This window comes from Schistocerca gregaria, chromosome 2 (genome assembly GCF_023897955.1).
Source record: "Schistocerca gregaria isolate iqSchGreg1 chromosome 2, iqSchGreg1.2, whole genome shotgun sequence".
Taxonomy (NCBI): domain Eukaryota; kingdom Metazoa; phylum Arthropoda; class Insecta; order Orthoptera; family Acrididae; genus Schistocerca; species Schistocerca gregaria.
Genome location: NC_064921.1, coordinates 654,788,277 through 654,801,401, shown reverse-complemented (window position 1 = coordinate 654,801,401; position 13,125 = coordinate 654,788,277). Strand labels below are relative to the sequence as shown.

Here is a 13,125-nt window from a genome sequence, read left to right as displayed (position 1 = left end):
AAGCTCCTATTTATTTCTACAATCAAGTAAAAATTAATAGTGAATACCTGTTGGCCTAAATGTTACTCACTATTTCCTCAGTGTGTCTGCACTGTGTATGTACAGTGATCATTCGTCAGGTTTCTATATCTGGAATTAAAAGCTTAATTTTATTTTTTCACGCTGTTCAAACCTTGTACTACAGATTATTTTGTATGCATTCCTCATGAATAAAGTGCAGATACAAGAATGTTTTCTTTATTGAGTGTAAAATTTTTCCTTTAAAGTAATGGGAAAATCTGTTGATACTATATTATATTCCTGATGTTTCCCATCAATTCAACACTGTTTGTGTACAGTACTTCGTAATTTGTAGTACTATGAATGTGTTTGCAAACTTTTTATTTCCCTACTGGAATACGAACGGGCTGTATGCAGTAGCACTTATTTAATTATACTGTTTATTGAAACTATACTTGTGTTAGGTGCTCAGGAGACAGGTCAGATATTTTGGCATAAAACCAATGAAATAACAAAAAAATATTATGTTGACATAGTAATGCTGTGAAGAACTTTATTTTTTTGTTTACTTTTAGTGAACCACTATGAAGATTGCCCACAAAGGACCTTAATTTTGCCATCAGAAATGTCTGTGTAGTGTAGAATGAAATAAGTGAATTTTTTTTTTCTTTTGTAGGAAAGTATGCTGTTTCCTGTTTTATACAAAACATCTTCTAATACACTACCTAATCAAAAGTATCTGGGCTTCCCTGTGTAATGTGAAATTAACCACTAAATGTCATGAGAGGTTGCCCCACTAATAATAAATGAGTGTGTTGTCAGTAGGGAAGCAGGAACATCATAATGGATTGGTCAGGAGAGCTCAGTGACTGTAAATGTGGACTAGTCGTTGGAAGTCACCTGAGTAACAAATCCATCAAGGTGATTTGAACACTCATAGAGCTGCCGAAGTTGACTGTTGGCAATGTGACTGTGTGAAGTGGAAATGTGGAAGAACAACTACAGCTAAACCAAGGCCATGGAGGCCTCATGTATTGGCAGACTGGAGCTGTTGAGCTTTGCAGAGGGTGGTTGTAAGATATTGCATGAATTTAGCAAAAAGAATCACTCGTGAGTTACAAAGTGCTGTGAGCAGTCCTAGTAGCAATGACTGTAAGTAGGCAGTTGAAAAGAATGGGGTACAATGGTCATGCGGCTCCTTATAAGCCATGCATTTCTATAGTCGGTGCTAATAGACTCGTGAGATGCGATGGTATAAAGAGCAGTGGCACTAGACAGTGGATGACTGGAAATCATGGATTTAGAGTTACAAACTGCGCTATATATTGTGGCATTCGGTGAATGCCTTAAGAACATCACGTGTCATCACCTTTAATGCCAACAGTGAAGTACAGAGGAAGTTAAATTACAGTATGGGGGTGCTTTTTATGGTTAGGATGTGACTCCCTTATTGCACTGTGCCCACCTTACTTCACTTAAGAAAATGCTAAATGTAGGAGGGCATGAACATGTTTTACAGCATAGTGTACTGCATGCAGAGAAGCACAGCTTGGAGACAGTGATTGTTTTAACAGCACGACAATGGACTCTGTTTTAAGGCAACATCCGCAGAGCCAACCCACCCCTGTACTATTCTATAAAACAATCAGAAACAAAAATTCAGAGCAACTACACTTTTCTAGCTCGTATCGTTAAGTAGGTGCATCTAATAAATAAGTCAAAAGGAAAATCGCTCAATTCCTCCTCGTTGTTGAATTTTGGCCCATTGAAAGTCATGGCTTACAGAAATAAACATTCTTATGCTGAGGCTGTAGGATCAGGTTTAGACGTTAAATCGGAACACTACTGGTTTCTGTTTCTTTTGTCTGATGTTTTATTTTCTTCACATCGTGTACAGTACTTTTTATTTCCACATATGCTCATTGCTAACAAAATATTCGACCATTACCAATACCCAACTTGACAGTTCCTCAACTCGTACCAACGTCCTCCAACAACCACTTACACAGCTCAACAAGAAGAAAGATGTTGCGAGAAGTAGCAGCATATTGAGTTTACACAATTTTGGTTTTACATAGAGAGATGTTAATGCACAGTAAGTTCTTTTACAAATATTGTCAGGTTATTACTCAGAATAAATTACAGAGAGACATTGTAATTTCAAATGTGACTACAATTTTGAATTAAATTGGAAATATGGACATAATTGTTTTCTAAAAATTAATCTGATTTAGCTTCACACTTTATTTCTGTTTATAAAATGAAAGATGATTCTGATTATAACATAAAGAGTATCGTAAATGTAGGGTTACAGTTTGTCTCATTGTATAGTATTGTGGACTCATTTGTAATGGATTCTCCAAAAGCCATCAAAAAAGAGGTGCACTTACCAGTTGCATTACACTGTGAGACAATGGTTTGCAGACAATAACATTCCTGAAATGCCCTGGTCTGCCCAGAATTGCAACCTGAACCTAGTGGAACACTTTTGGAATGAGTTAGAACATCAGCCTCACCTCAGACCCTAGTGTCCAACATCATCTCCTTCTCTAGTTTCAGCTCTTGAAGAAAAATGGACTGCCTATCTTGCACAGACAATCAGACACCTCTGTGCACAGTAGAGTTCAAGCCATTGTAAAGGTGAAGGATGGAGAGACACCATTATCAGTGTTGGCTATTATATGTCCAGATACTTTTGATCAGATGATGTATATGGTACTATATTATTGGAAATTCTATAGTGGAATATAAAGAATGGAAGTAGTAAAGGTAAAAGCTTGCTGTATAGTTGAGGCATTTAGTGGTTGATAGGCACATAAACAAGACTGAAAACATTGCGAGGCTTTTGGATGCTGACCTTCTTCTACATCTACATCTATACTCTGCAAACCCCTGTGAAGTGTGTGACAGAGGGTATGTCCCATAGTACAAGTTACTAGGGCAGAATTTTACTTATTCCATTCATGTATGAGGTGTGGGAAGAATGATTGTTTGAATGTCTCTGTGTGTGCTGTAATTATTCTAATCTTATCGTCACGATCCCTATGTGAGCAATACATAGGGGTTGTAGTCTATTTCTAGAGACATCATTTAAAACCTATTCTTGAAACTTTTGCCGCGCGTGGTAGCCGACTAGTTTGAGGTGTCTTGTCACGGTCCATGCGGCCTGAGTCCTTCCTTTTGTGTGTGTGTGTGTGTGTGTGTGTGTGTGTGTGTGTGTGTGTGTGTGTGTGTGTGTGTCGTCCTTAGTGAAAGTTGGTTTAAGTTAGATTAAGTAGAGTGTAAGCTTAGGGACCAATGGCATCTGCAGTTTGGTCCCATAAGACCTTACCACAAATTTCCAAATTTCTTGAAACTTTGTTAGTAGACTTTCTTGGGATAATTTACCTCTATCTTCAAGAGTCTAGTAGTTCTGTTTCTTCAGTATCTCTGTGACACTCTCCATGGATCAAACTTGTGACCACTCAGGCTGCCCTTCTCTGTAAGTGTTCAAAAGTCCTATTTGATACGGGTCCTACACACTTGAGTAATATTCTAGAACTGGTCACACAAGTGATTTTTAAGCAGTCTCCTTTGTAGACTGATTGCACTTTTCCAGTATCCAACCAATAAACCGAAGTCTACCACTTGGTTTACCCATGACTGAGCCTATGTGATCATTTCATTTTATATCCCTGTAAAGTGTTACACCCAGGTATTTGTACGAGTTGGCTAATTCCAACAGTGACTTATTGATATTATGATCATAGGGCACTTTTTTTGTGAAGTGGGTAATTTTACGTTTCTGAACATTTAAAGCAAATTGCCAGTCTTTGCACCACTTTGAAATCTTATCAAGATATGACTGAGTATTTATGCAGCTTCTTTCAGGGAGTACTTCATTACAGATAACTGCTTCATCTCCAAAAAGCCTGATTTTGTTACTGTATTTGTCTTCAAGTTCATTAATGCACAAGATGAACAGCAAGGATCCCAACAAACATCCATGGGCACACCCAAATTTACTCCTACATTTGACAAAGAATCTTCATACAAGATAATATGCTGCATTCTCCCTACCAAAAAGTCCTCAGTCCAGTCACAAATTTCACCTGGTACCCCATATGGTTGCACTTTTGACCATAAGCATAGATGGGGTACTGAATCAAATGCTCTTTGGAAATCAAAAAACTCTGCATCTACCTGACCGCCTTGATCCAAAGCTTTTGTATGTATTGCAGGAAAAGTGTGATTTGGGTTTCACATTATCAGTGTTTGCGGAATCCATGCTGGTAGGCATTGAGGGGGTCATTCTGTTCATGATACCCCAATATGTTTGAGCTAAGAATATGTTATAAGATTCTGCAACAAATTGACATAAAGGATATTGGATGGTAGTTTTGTGGATCATCTCGGACTACCCTTCTTGTAGATGGGTGTGCACTGTCCGTTTTTCCAAGAATGGGCATAGTCTTTTATTCAAGGGATCTATGATAGATTATGGTTAGAAGAGGTACAAATTCAGCACAGAATCTGAGAGTGATTCTGTCGGCCCTGGAGCTTTGTTCAGTTTTATTTGTTTTAGCTGTTTCTTAACACCATTGACACTAATACTTCTTTCACTCATCTTTTCAGTGGTATGAGGATTAATTCTTCTGGGGTTTTCTTTGTAAAGGAACATTTGAAAATGTAGTTAAGCATTTCAGCTTTTGTTTTGCTATCCTCAGTTTCAGTTCCTGTTTCATTCACTAGGGACTGGACACTAACCTTGATGCCACTGACAGACTTTACATATGACCAGAATTTCTTTGAATTTTGAGAAAGATCATTTGACAATATATTGCTGCGGTAGCCACTGAAGGTGTCATACATTGCTTTCTTGACAGCCAAACATGTTTCATTCATCATCTCTTTATCTGTAGCCCTATGCCATGTTTTACATCTGTCATGCAGTAATCTCTGTTTCTTTAGAAGTTTCCTTATAGTGATTGTATTACATGGCTGTTTCCTACCATTATGAACTGTTCTACCGGGTACAGACACACCCAGTGCGTGGTCAGTTACTTTTTTAAACTTGAGCCATAGTTACACACACACACACACACACACACACACACACACACACACACACACACACACTTGCCCAGCCCCCTGTTCCCCCACTAGTGTGTGTGTGTGTGTGGGGGGGGGGGGGGGGGAGTTGAGGGGGGGACTAATTAGCTCTGAAGGTGGACATTGTCCAAAACCTTAGCAATGTCTTCAGTTTGTGTGCCTCTAGACCACTCAGCAACTCAACTATCTGGTATGCTGTTACCTTAACTCCTACCTTTATTTATTTATAAGTTAATACTCAATGTAACATTTTCTAACAGTAACAGACACCTAATTCATTTTATGGACTGGAGATATACATATTAGCAATCACCCTAACAGCCTTTAATAACTTGTGTACAGTATGTTTCCTATGTATGAGACATATTCAGTAACTAGCTTCCATTCATTCATATATGCATAAGCAGCTTATTAACATGAGACTTAATAATATATTTTGCCTACCGTAGTACCAAATAGGATTGATCATGTTTAGTATGAAATAATAATTTGATTTGATTTTTTTGAGTTATGGTAATACAATTTAAAGTTTGTGTACTAGGCTCATAAGCTCGCATCTTGATTATGAGATAAATCAGCAAGATTCGTAGTGTGTGTGTGTGTGTGTGTGTGTGTGTGTGTGTGTGTGGTTTTTTTTTAAATTGTGAAGGGCAGATACTACTATTTCATGATTCATTACAGGAAGATCAGAGCATACCAATACAGAAGATGATAACTGTATTTTTGATCATATTATTATACCTTGCGAAGCAGCGAAACAAACATCACGTGTATTTGCCAGAGCTGATGGAGAGAATATCTCTGCATAAGGATCAGCAAACAGAGGTATGAGATTTGTAAACATCTTTTACAAAGTATAAACTATTTCCTTGGCAGTCAGTGAAGATTCATATTATACATTTTTTTGTGTATTTCTATTGGTTGTCTTTGCAATTTCTTGTATTGCAGGTGCTCATTGTTGAAAGTTTTGCATCTGATCCTTTGTCCATGTGTGGATGGAGATTGAGAGAAATCAAAGGGGTGATGGTAACAAGAGTGATGAGGAAGTTAGGTGATGGGGAAGGAAAGTGCTCAGATTATGTGCATATAGAGAAGGGAGCTACAGGATGAAAAAAAGCCTGGAATTGGGGGGGGGGGGGGGGGGGGTAGGTGCTGAATAGAAAAGCATAAAGTGCATGAAAAGAAAGTAGATACATAGTGTGGGAGCACTGCTATCCACTGAGTCTTTCTGTTCCACACAAAATGGTGTTGATACTGTCTTTCTTCACATCTGCATACTATTTCTCCTCTTTCATCTGAAACATACAGCTCAACACTAGCATTCAGTTCTTTTTCAAAGAATCCTGGACAAGTGCCACAATGGTAGCCATGGCTTGTTGAAAGAAAGCTTTTAGAAATAATGATGTCTAAGAAGTATGGCCCAAGATTTATAGTTTGAAAAGGACACTGTTAGTTGACTTATATGCCTCATTCTATTTATTTCCTTCTTGACTCACATACTGTGAATTTCATGTTTTCACAATAACTTGAAATTTTATACTTTTTCACAATAGACAGCCACAATAATAATATCTTCTCATTGTTTCACTACATAGCAACTTAACTTTAGTCTGTTTTATTATAGTGGTGTGTAAATACAGCTTCAGGTTTTCAGATACCAAAATTCATGAAAAAAAAGCTTGTGTTTTACTGCGCAGCTATGGATGTCTGACTCTGAGAATGACTACATATGGCCCACTGTATGAAGTGCCAGGTACAAACTCTACTGGTTGAAGCTGAAAGAAGAACTGCCCTGGTGTGTTTCCAAAACAAAAGATATTCGTACAAAACTACTACGTTAGTAACTGCTTGCAAACAACTTAGACTACCAGTTATTATCCGAGAACTTCAAATGCAAATTACAGACTGACCAAAATGACAATAAACTACGATGTGTTTCAGACCAGTTACTTCTCAAAATTGTGTTCCTGTTTACATTTGTTTCTATATGACATAATACACCCTAAGACAAAAACAACACCATGAAGGAATTATCCGAAGAGAACAAAAACAGATAGATATAAATTACATGTACAGACAAACAAGTGATTACAGTTTCAGAAAAATTGGTTGATATATTTAAGGGAAGAGCTTCAGAAATTGGGCAAGTGAAAATGAGTTGGTCAACCTCTGGCCATTATGCAAACAGTTATTCAGTTTGTCATTAATTGATAGAGTTGTTGGATGTCTTCCTGAGCGATATCATGCCGAATTCAGGCAGTTGACACATTAGATTGTCAAAATCACAAGCTGGTTGGAAGCCCATGCTTGTAGTACTCAAAACACTCTCTATTGGTGACAGAGTGGTAACATTGCTGACCAAGGTAGGGTTTGGCAAACATGAAGACAGGCAGTAGAAACTCTCGCTGTCTGCCAGCAGGCATTGTCTTGCTGAAATGTATGCCATTGATGTCTTGCCATGAAGAACAAGAAAATGAGAATAGGATATCATCAATATACCACTGTGCTGGAAGGGTGCCACAGGTGATAACCAAAGAAGTCATGCTATGGAAAGAAATGGGAACCCAGACTATCATTTGTGGTTGTTGTGCTGTATGACAGACGGCAGTCAGGTTAGAATCACACTACTGTCCGGGGCATCTTCAGACACATCTTTGCTGGTCATAAGGGTTCATTTTCATAGGGGACTCACCACAAAGACAATTCTACTCCAGTCCATGAGATTCCAGGCTGAAGAAGTGTCTGAAGACACCCTAGATAGGGCTAGGATACCAAACTGACTGTTGCCTGCTCTACAGCCTGACAATCAGGAGCGCCATTTCTTTTCATAGCAGAGCCCCTTTGGTTATCATTTGCAGCACCCTTAAGGCACGGTAGTGTATTGGCAATATCCTATGCCTCGTTATGTTCCATTCGAGGCAAGCCATTGTGGGCTTACACTTCAGCATGATAAGGCCTGTCTGCACATGGTGAGAGTTTGTGCTGCTTGTCTTCATGCTTGCCAGATCCCACCTTGGCCAGCAAGACCACTGGATCCCTCCACAGTTGAGAATGTAGGTAGAGTTGTCAACAGGGCCCTCCAACCTGTAATGTATTTAGGAAGGACGAGTGAGGAAAGATGTTTTTTTTCTTTTTTGCTAATAAACTTTATAATTTTGCAACCACTTATGGTAAGCTGTACATAGCAATAGAAACTGGGAAATCATAATACCTTTTAAGTCATAAATGAAAGTTGAAGATTGGGCGAATTCAATTTTTTTAATTACTTTCTTCGGTATAAGCTATTGCTGGAGCATGTTGAATGAATCCACCATGTTAGTGCTCTGTGATAAATACTCCAAAATATAAGAGTTTATGAGCACAAAAGTTGTTCAGCTAATTTCTTTATCAACCCAATATGAGAAAAGGATTGATAGTATACAGAATTCGCAACACAACAAGGTGAAAAAGGCAATCACTAAATCTGTGTAGGAACAATGCAAGATTTGTTTTTGCCAGACCACAATTAATTTGCAGAGACTGGAAGACTGCACAGTAAAGAACTAAAATGACGATCTTAACTTTTTCGAGAAAAATCAGCCCCTACAATTACTCAGAAAGGACAATACATACAAATGTTACTACTGTATAAAAATCTTTGTAGATTATTTTCCATAGTTCTTTCAGTTTCTGTAAGGGATGCCTAAAACACTTAACTGATTGGTAAATAGTGCAACTTTAACATTAGAAGTGGTAATTTTACAGGGAATTTTGTAAATACAATTTGCTTAAACTATTGTAAAACATTTGATTGTTCACTTAATAATGATGTAAATTACCTTCATTGTGTGATGCAAGATCATCAAGAAAATGACAGTAACAAAATAAAGAAAGGAAACAAAAGCCCAGAAGGAAACTCTAAAGAAAATGAAAAACAGAGATACAAAACAGCAACGAAAAATTAATTCTGATGAAAATGAATATAACAAGCATAGCATAAATAATCTCCTTACCAAGTGGTGGTAGGGGAACACGCACACAAAAGGATTTAACTTTCACAAGCCTTCAGAACTAGCGGCTCCTTCCTCTGGTAGAAGTGTTGAAGGGAAGGGAAGAGGGGTGAAGGAAAAAGCGCTCGAGAGGTTTAGGGAAAGGGATGTAGTTCAGAAAAGTCACCCAGAACCCTGTGTCAGGGGAGACTTACTGGACGGGATGAGAAGGAAAGACTGATAGTTGGGGACTGCACAGAACGAGATTTGAAAACCTCCTTAATTCATATAATCTTATGCAAACTGTATTCTTTCCAACGAGAGTGCAAGAGTACAGTAGACCAACCATAGACAACATTTTTGTTCATTCCTCATTACTAGAAGGGCATTCTGTTAGCAAAAAGGTGAATGGCCTTTCAGATCATGATGCACAAATTTTAACTCTAAAAGATTTTTGTGCTGCAACACATGTTAAAAATAGTCATCAGCTGTTTAGGAAAGCTGATCCAGTTGCTGTAGAGACCTCTGTAAACCTTATAAAGGAACAAGAGTGGCAAGATGTTTATAGCACTGATACAGTAGACGATAAATATAATGCTTTTCCAAGACTTTTCTCGTGCTCTTTTAAAGTTGCTTTCCGATAGAACGTTCAAAACAGGGTATTAGCACAAACGGGCAGCCTGGGTGGCTGACTAGAGGGATAAGAATATCTTGTCGAACAAAGTGGCAATTATATCAATACGTTAGAAACAGTCAGAATCTAAATGCAGCAGCCCATTACAAATGGTATTGTAAGGTGCTTAAAAATGTTATTAGGGAGGCAAAAAGTATGTGGTATGCAGATAGAATAACTAAGTCTCAGGATAAAATTAAAACCATATGGTCAGTCGTAAAGGAAGTGGCTGGTCTGCAGAGACAGGTCGAGGATATAGAATCAGTGCGTAGTGGGAATGTCCGTGTTACTGATAAGTCGCATATATGTACAGTATTTAATAATCACTTTCTGAATATAGCAGGTGAACTAAATAGAAACCTAGTCCCAACAGGGAATCATATAGCGCTCTTAGAAAAAAGTGTTCCGAGACTGTTACCTGAATTGCTCCTCCATGATACTGATAAGAGGGAGATTGAGTTAATAATTAAATCACTAAAGACCAAGAACTCTCATGGATATTACGGGGTATCTAGAAGAATAGTGAAGTATTGTTCTATGCATGTTAGCCCAGTACTTAGCCATATCTGTAACTTTTCCTTTAGGAGTAGTCAGTTTCCTGACCGATTAAAGTGCTCGTTAGTGAAGCCACTTTATAAAAAGGGAGACAGGGATAATATTGACAATTATAGACCTACTTCTATGCCATCGATGTTTGCTAAAGTTATCGAGAAGGTTTATATACAAGGTTACTGGAGGATTTAAATTCACATAATTTGCCGTCAAATGTTCAGTTTGGTTTTAGAAATGGTTTAACAACTGAAAATACTATATTCTCTTTTCTCTGTGAGGTTTTGGATGGAGTAAATAAAAGGTTGCGAATGCTAAGAGTTTTCTTCGATTTAATGAAGGCTTTTGACTGTTTTCACCTCAAAATATTACTGCAGAAGTTGGACCATTATGGAGTAAGGGGAGTAGCTTACAATTGGTTTGCCTCTTACTTTAAGAACAGAAAGCAGAAGGTAATTCTTCGCAATATTGACAGTGGTAGTGATGTTCAGTCCCAATGGGCACTGTTAAGTGGGGCGTTCCTCAAGGGTCGGTGCTAAGGCCACTGCTGTTTCTTATTTATATAAATGATATGCCTTCTAGTATTACAGGTGATTCAAAAATATTTCTGTTTGCTGATGACACCAGCTTGGTAGTGAAGGATCTTGTGTGTAATATTGAAACAGTATCAAATAATGTAGTTCATGAAATAAGTTCGTGGCTTGTGGAAAATAATTTGATGTTAAATCACAGTAAGACTCAGTTTTTACAGTTTCTAACTCACAATTCAACAAGAACCAATATTTTGATCAGACAGAATGGGCCTATTATAAGCGAGACGGAACAGTTCAAGTTCCTAGGCGTTCAGATAGATAGTAAGCTGTTGTGGAAAGCCCATGTCCAGGATCTTGTTCAGAAACTAAATGCTGCTTTATTTACCATTAGAACAGTATCTGAAATAAGTGACACTTCAATACGAAAAGTAGTCTACTTCGCATATTTTCATACGCTTATGTTGTGTGGTATTATTTTTTGGGGTAATTCTTCTGATTCAAAAAGGGTATTTTTGGCTCAAAAACGGGCTGTTCGAGCTATATGTGGTGTAAGTTCAAGAACCTCCTGTCAACCCCTATTCAATAGTCTGGGAATTCTGACATTGCCCTCACAGTATATATTTTCTTTAATGTCGTTTGTTGTTTGCAATATTAGCCTATTCCCAAGAGTGTGCAGCTTTCACTCAGTTTATACTAGGCAGAAATCCCATCTGCATGTGGAATGCACTTCCTTGACTCTTGTGCAGAAAGGAGTGCAGTATTCTGCTGCATCCATTTCCAATAAGCTACCACAAGAACTCAAAACTCTTAGCAGTAGCCCAAACTCTTTTAAGTCTAAACTAAAGGTGTTTCCTCATGGCTCACTCTTTCTATTCTATCGAGGAGCTCCTGGAAGACCTAAAAAATTAAGCACATTCCTGTGTTACATTGTTGATTTTCTTTATTTAAACATACTTGTCACCTGAATATGTTTTTAATATTTTATTTTATCTGTTTCTAATATCGTGTTATAATTTCATGTATTGACTTGTTCCATGACCATGGAGACTTCTCCTTAATTTGGTCCCATGGAACAATAAATAAATAAATAAATAAATAAAGCTGGAAGACAGGGTAATATGAAAGACAGAGACTACTACTAAAATATCGTGCACGAGTTAATAAGAGTGAAAAGGTAAGTGCATTGTATGTAATAGAGGCGGGAGGTGGACATCGAAAAATAGGCAAGTCAGAAAATGAAAGATGTCGAAAACTAAAGTGGAGTGAACAAATGAGTAGTTACTGTGAATAAATGCTGAGATGGAAAGAATTAACATAAATTAAGGCCAGGTGGGTGGCGAGAACCAAGGACATGTTGTAGTGCTAGTTCCCATCTGCAGAGTTCTGAGAAGCTCGTGCCTGGGGGAAAAAATCCAGATGGCACTTTGGTGAAACAGGCACCAAGGTCATGACCGTCATGTTGTACAGCATGTTCTGCAACAGGATATTATGTTTCGCCTTTATACATTCTCTTCTTGTACCCATTCATCCTGATTTTAGTCATGCTGATCTAAAAGACTGAACAGTGTTTACATAACAATTGGTGTATTGTTCGCAGATGGCTCTGCCTTTAATAGTACATGTTTTGCCAGTTACAGGGATGGAATGGATGGTGGTAGGAGGGTGCATAGGGTAAGTCTTGCAGTTGGGACGGTCGCAGGGGTAGAAGCCATAGGGTAGGGAGAAGGGTGTAGATGGAGTTTAGGGTATGACAAGGTTATTGTGGAGATTGGGTGACGGAAAGGTACTCCAGGTGTGGTGGGCCAAGTCTAAGACAGAATGGATCTCATTTCAGGGCATGATTTTAGGAAGTCATGGTCTTGTCGAAGTAGCTGATTGATACATTCGAGACCAGAGTAACACTGTGATGTGCTCCAAAATTTTTTTTGATGGAATCAGTGGTACTAGATTCAATGTGATGGCCCAGAAAATCTGCTTTTGAACTAGGCTGTTGGGACAAATAGATTCTGTGAAGGCTGAAGTTAGAGTGGTGGTGTATTGCTGTAAGGGACCTGCATCTGAACAAATACATTTGCCTCGAATGACAAGGCTGTATGGGAGGGAACATTTGATGTGGAAAGGATGACATCTGTCAAAATGTAAGTACTGTTGTTTGTTAGTGGGTTTGATGTGGATGAAAGTGTGAAGCTGGCCTTCAGTGAGGATGAGATTAACATCAAGGAAAGTGACGTGGGATTCGGAATACGACCATGTGAAATTTAATTGGGATAAGGTATTCCAGGAATTTTAACAGGTCAGCCTCACCATGAGT

The 13,125-nt window shown here is 38.3% G+C and overlaps 1 protein-coding gene across 4 annotated transcripts in view; it reads left to right on the top strand.

The window, feature by feature from the left end:
* LOC126334689 (uncharacterized) overlaps nt 1-13,125 on the top strand; it is a 405,460-nt gene that overhangs the window by 154,775 nt on the left and 237,560 nt on the right. For all 4 annotated transcript variants that reach the window (XM_049997175.1, XM_049997176.1, XM_049997173.1 and 1 more), the window contains exon 14: nt 5,773-5,916. In XM_049997175.1, the coding sequence (XP_049853132.1) occupies nt 5,773-5,916 (144 nt within the window). The remainder of the gene's footprint in view (nt 1-5,772; nt 5,917-13,125) is intronic.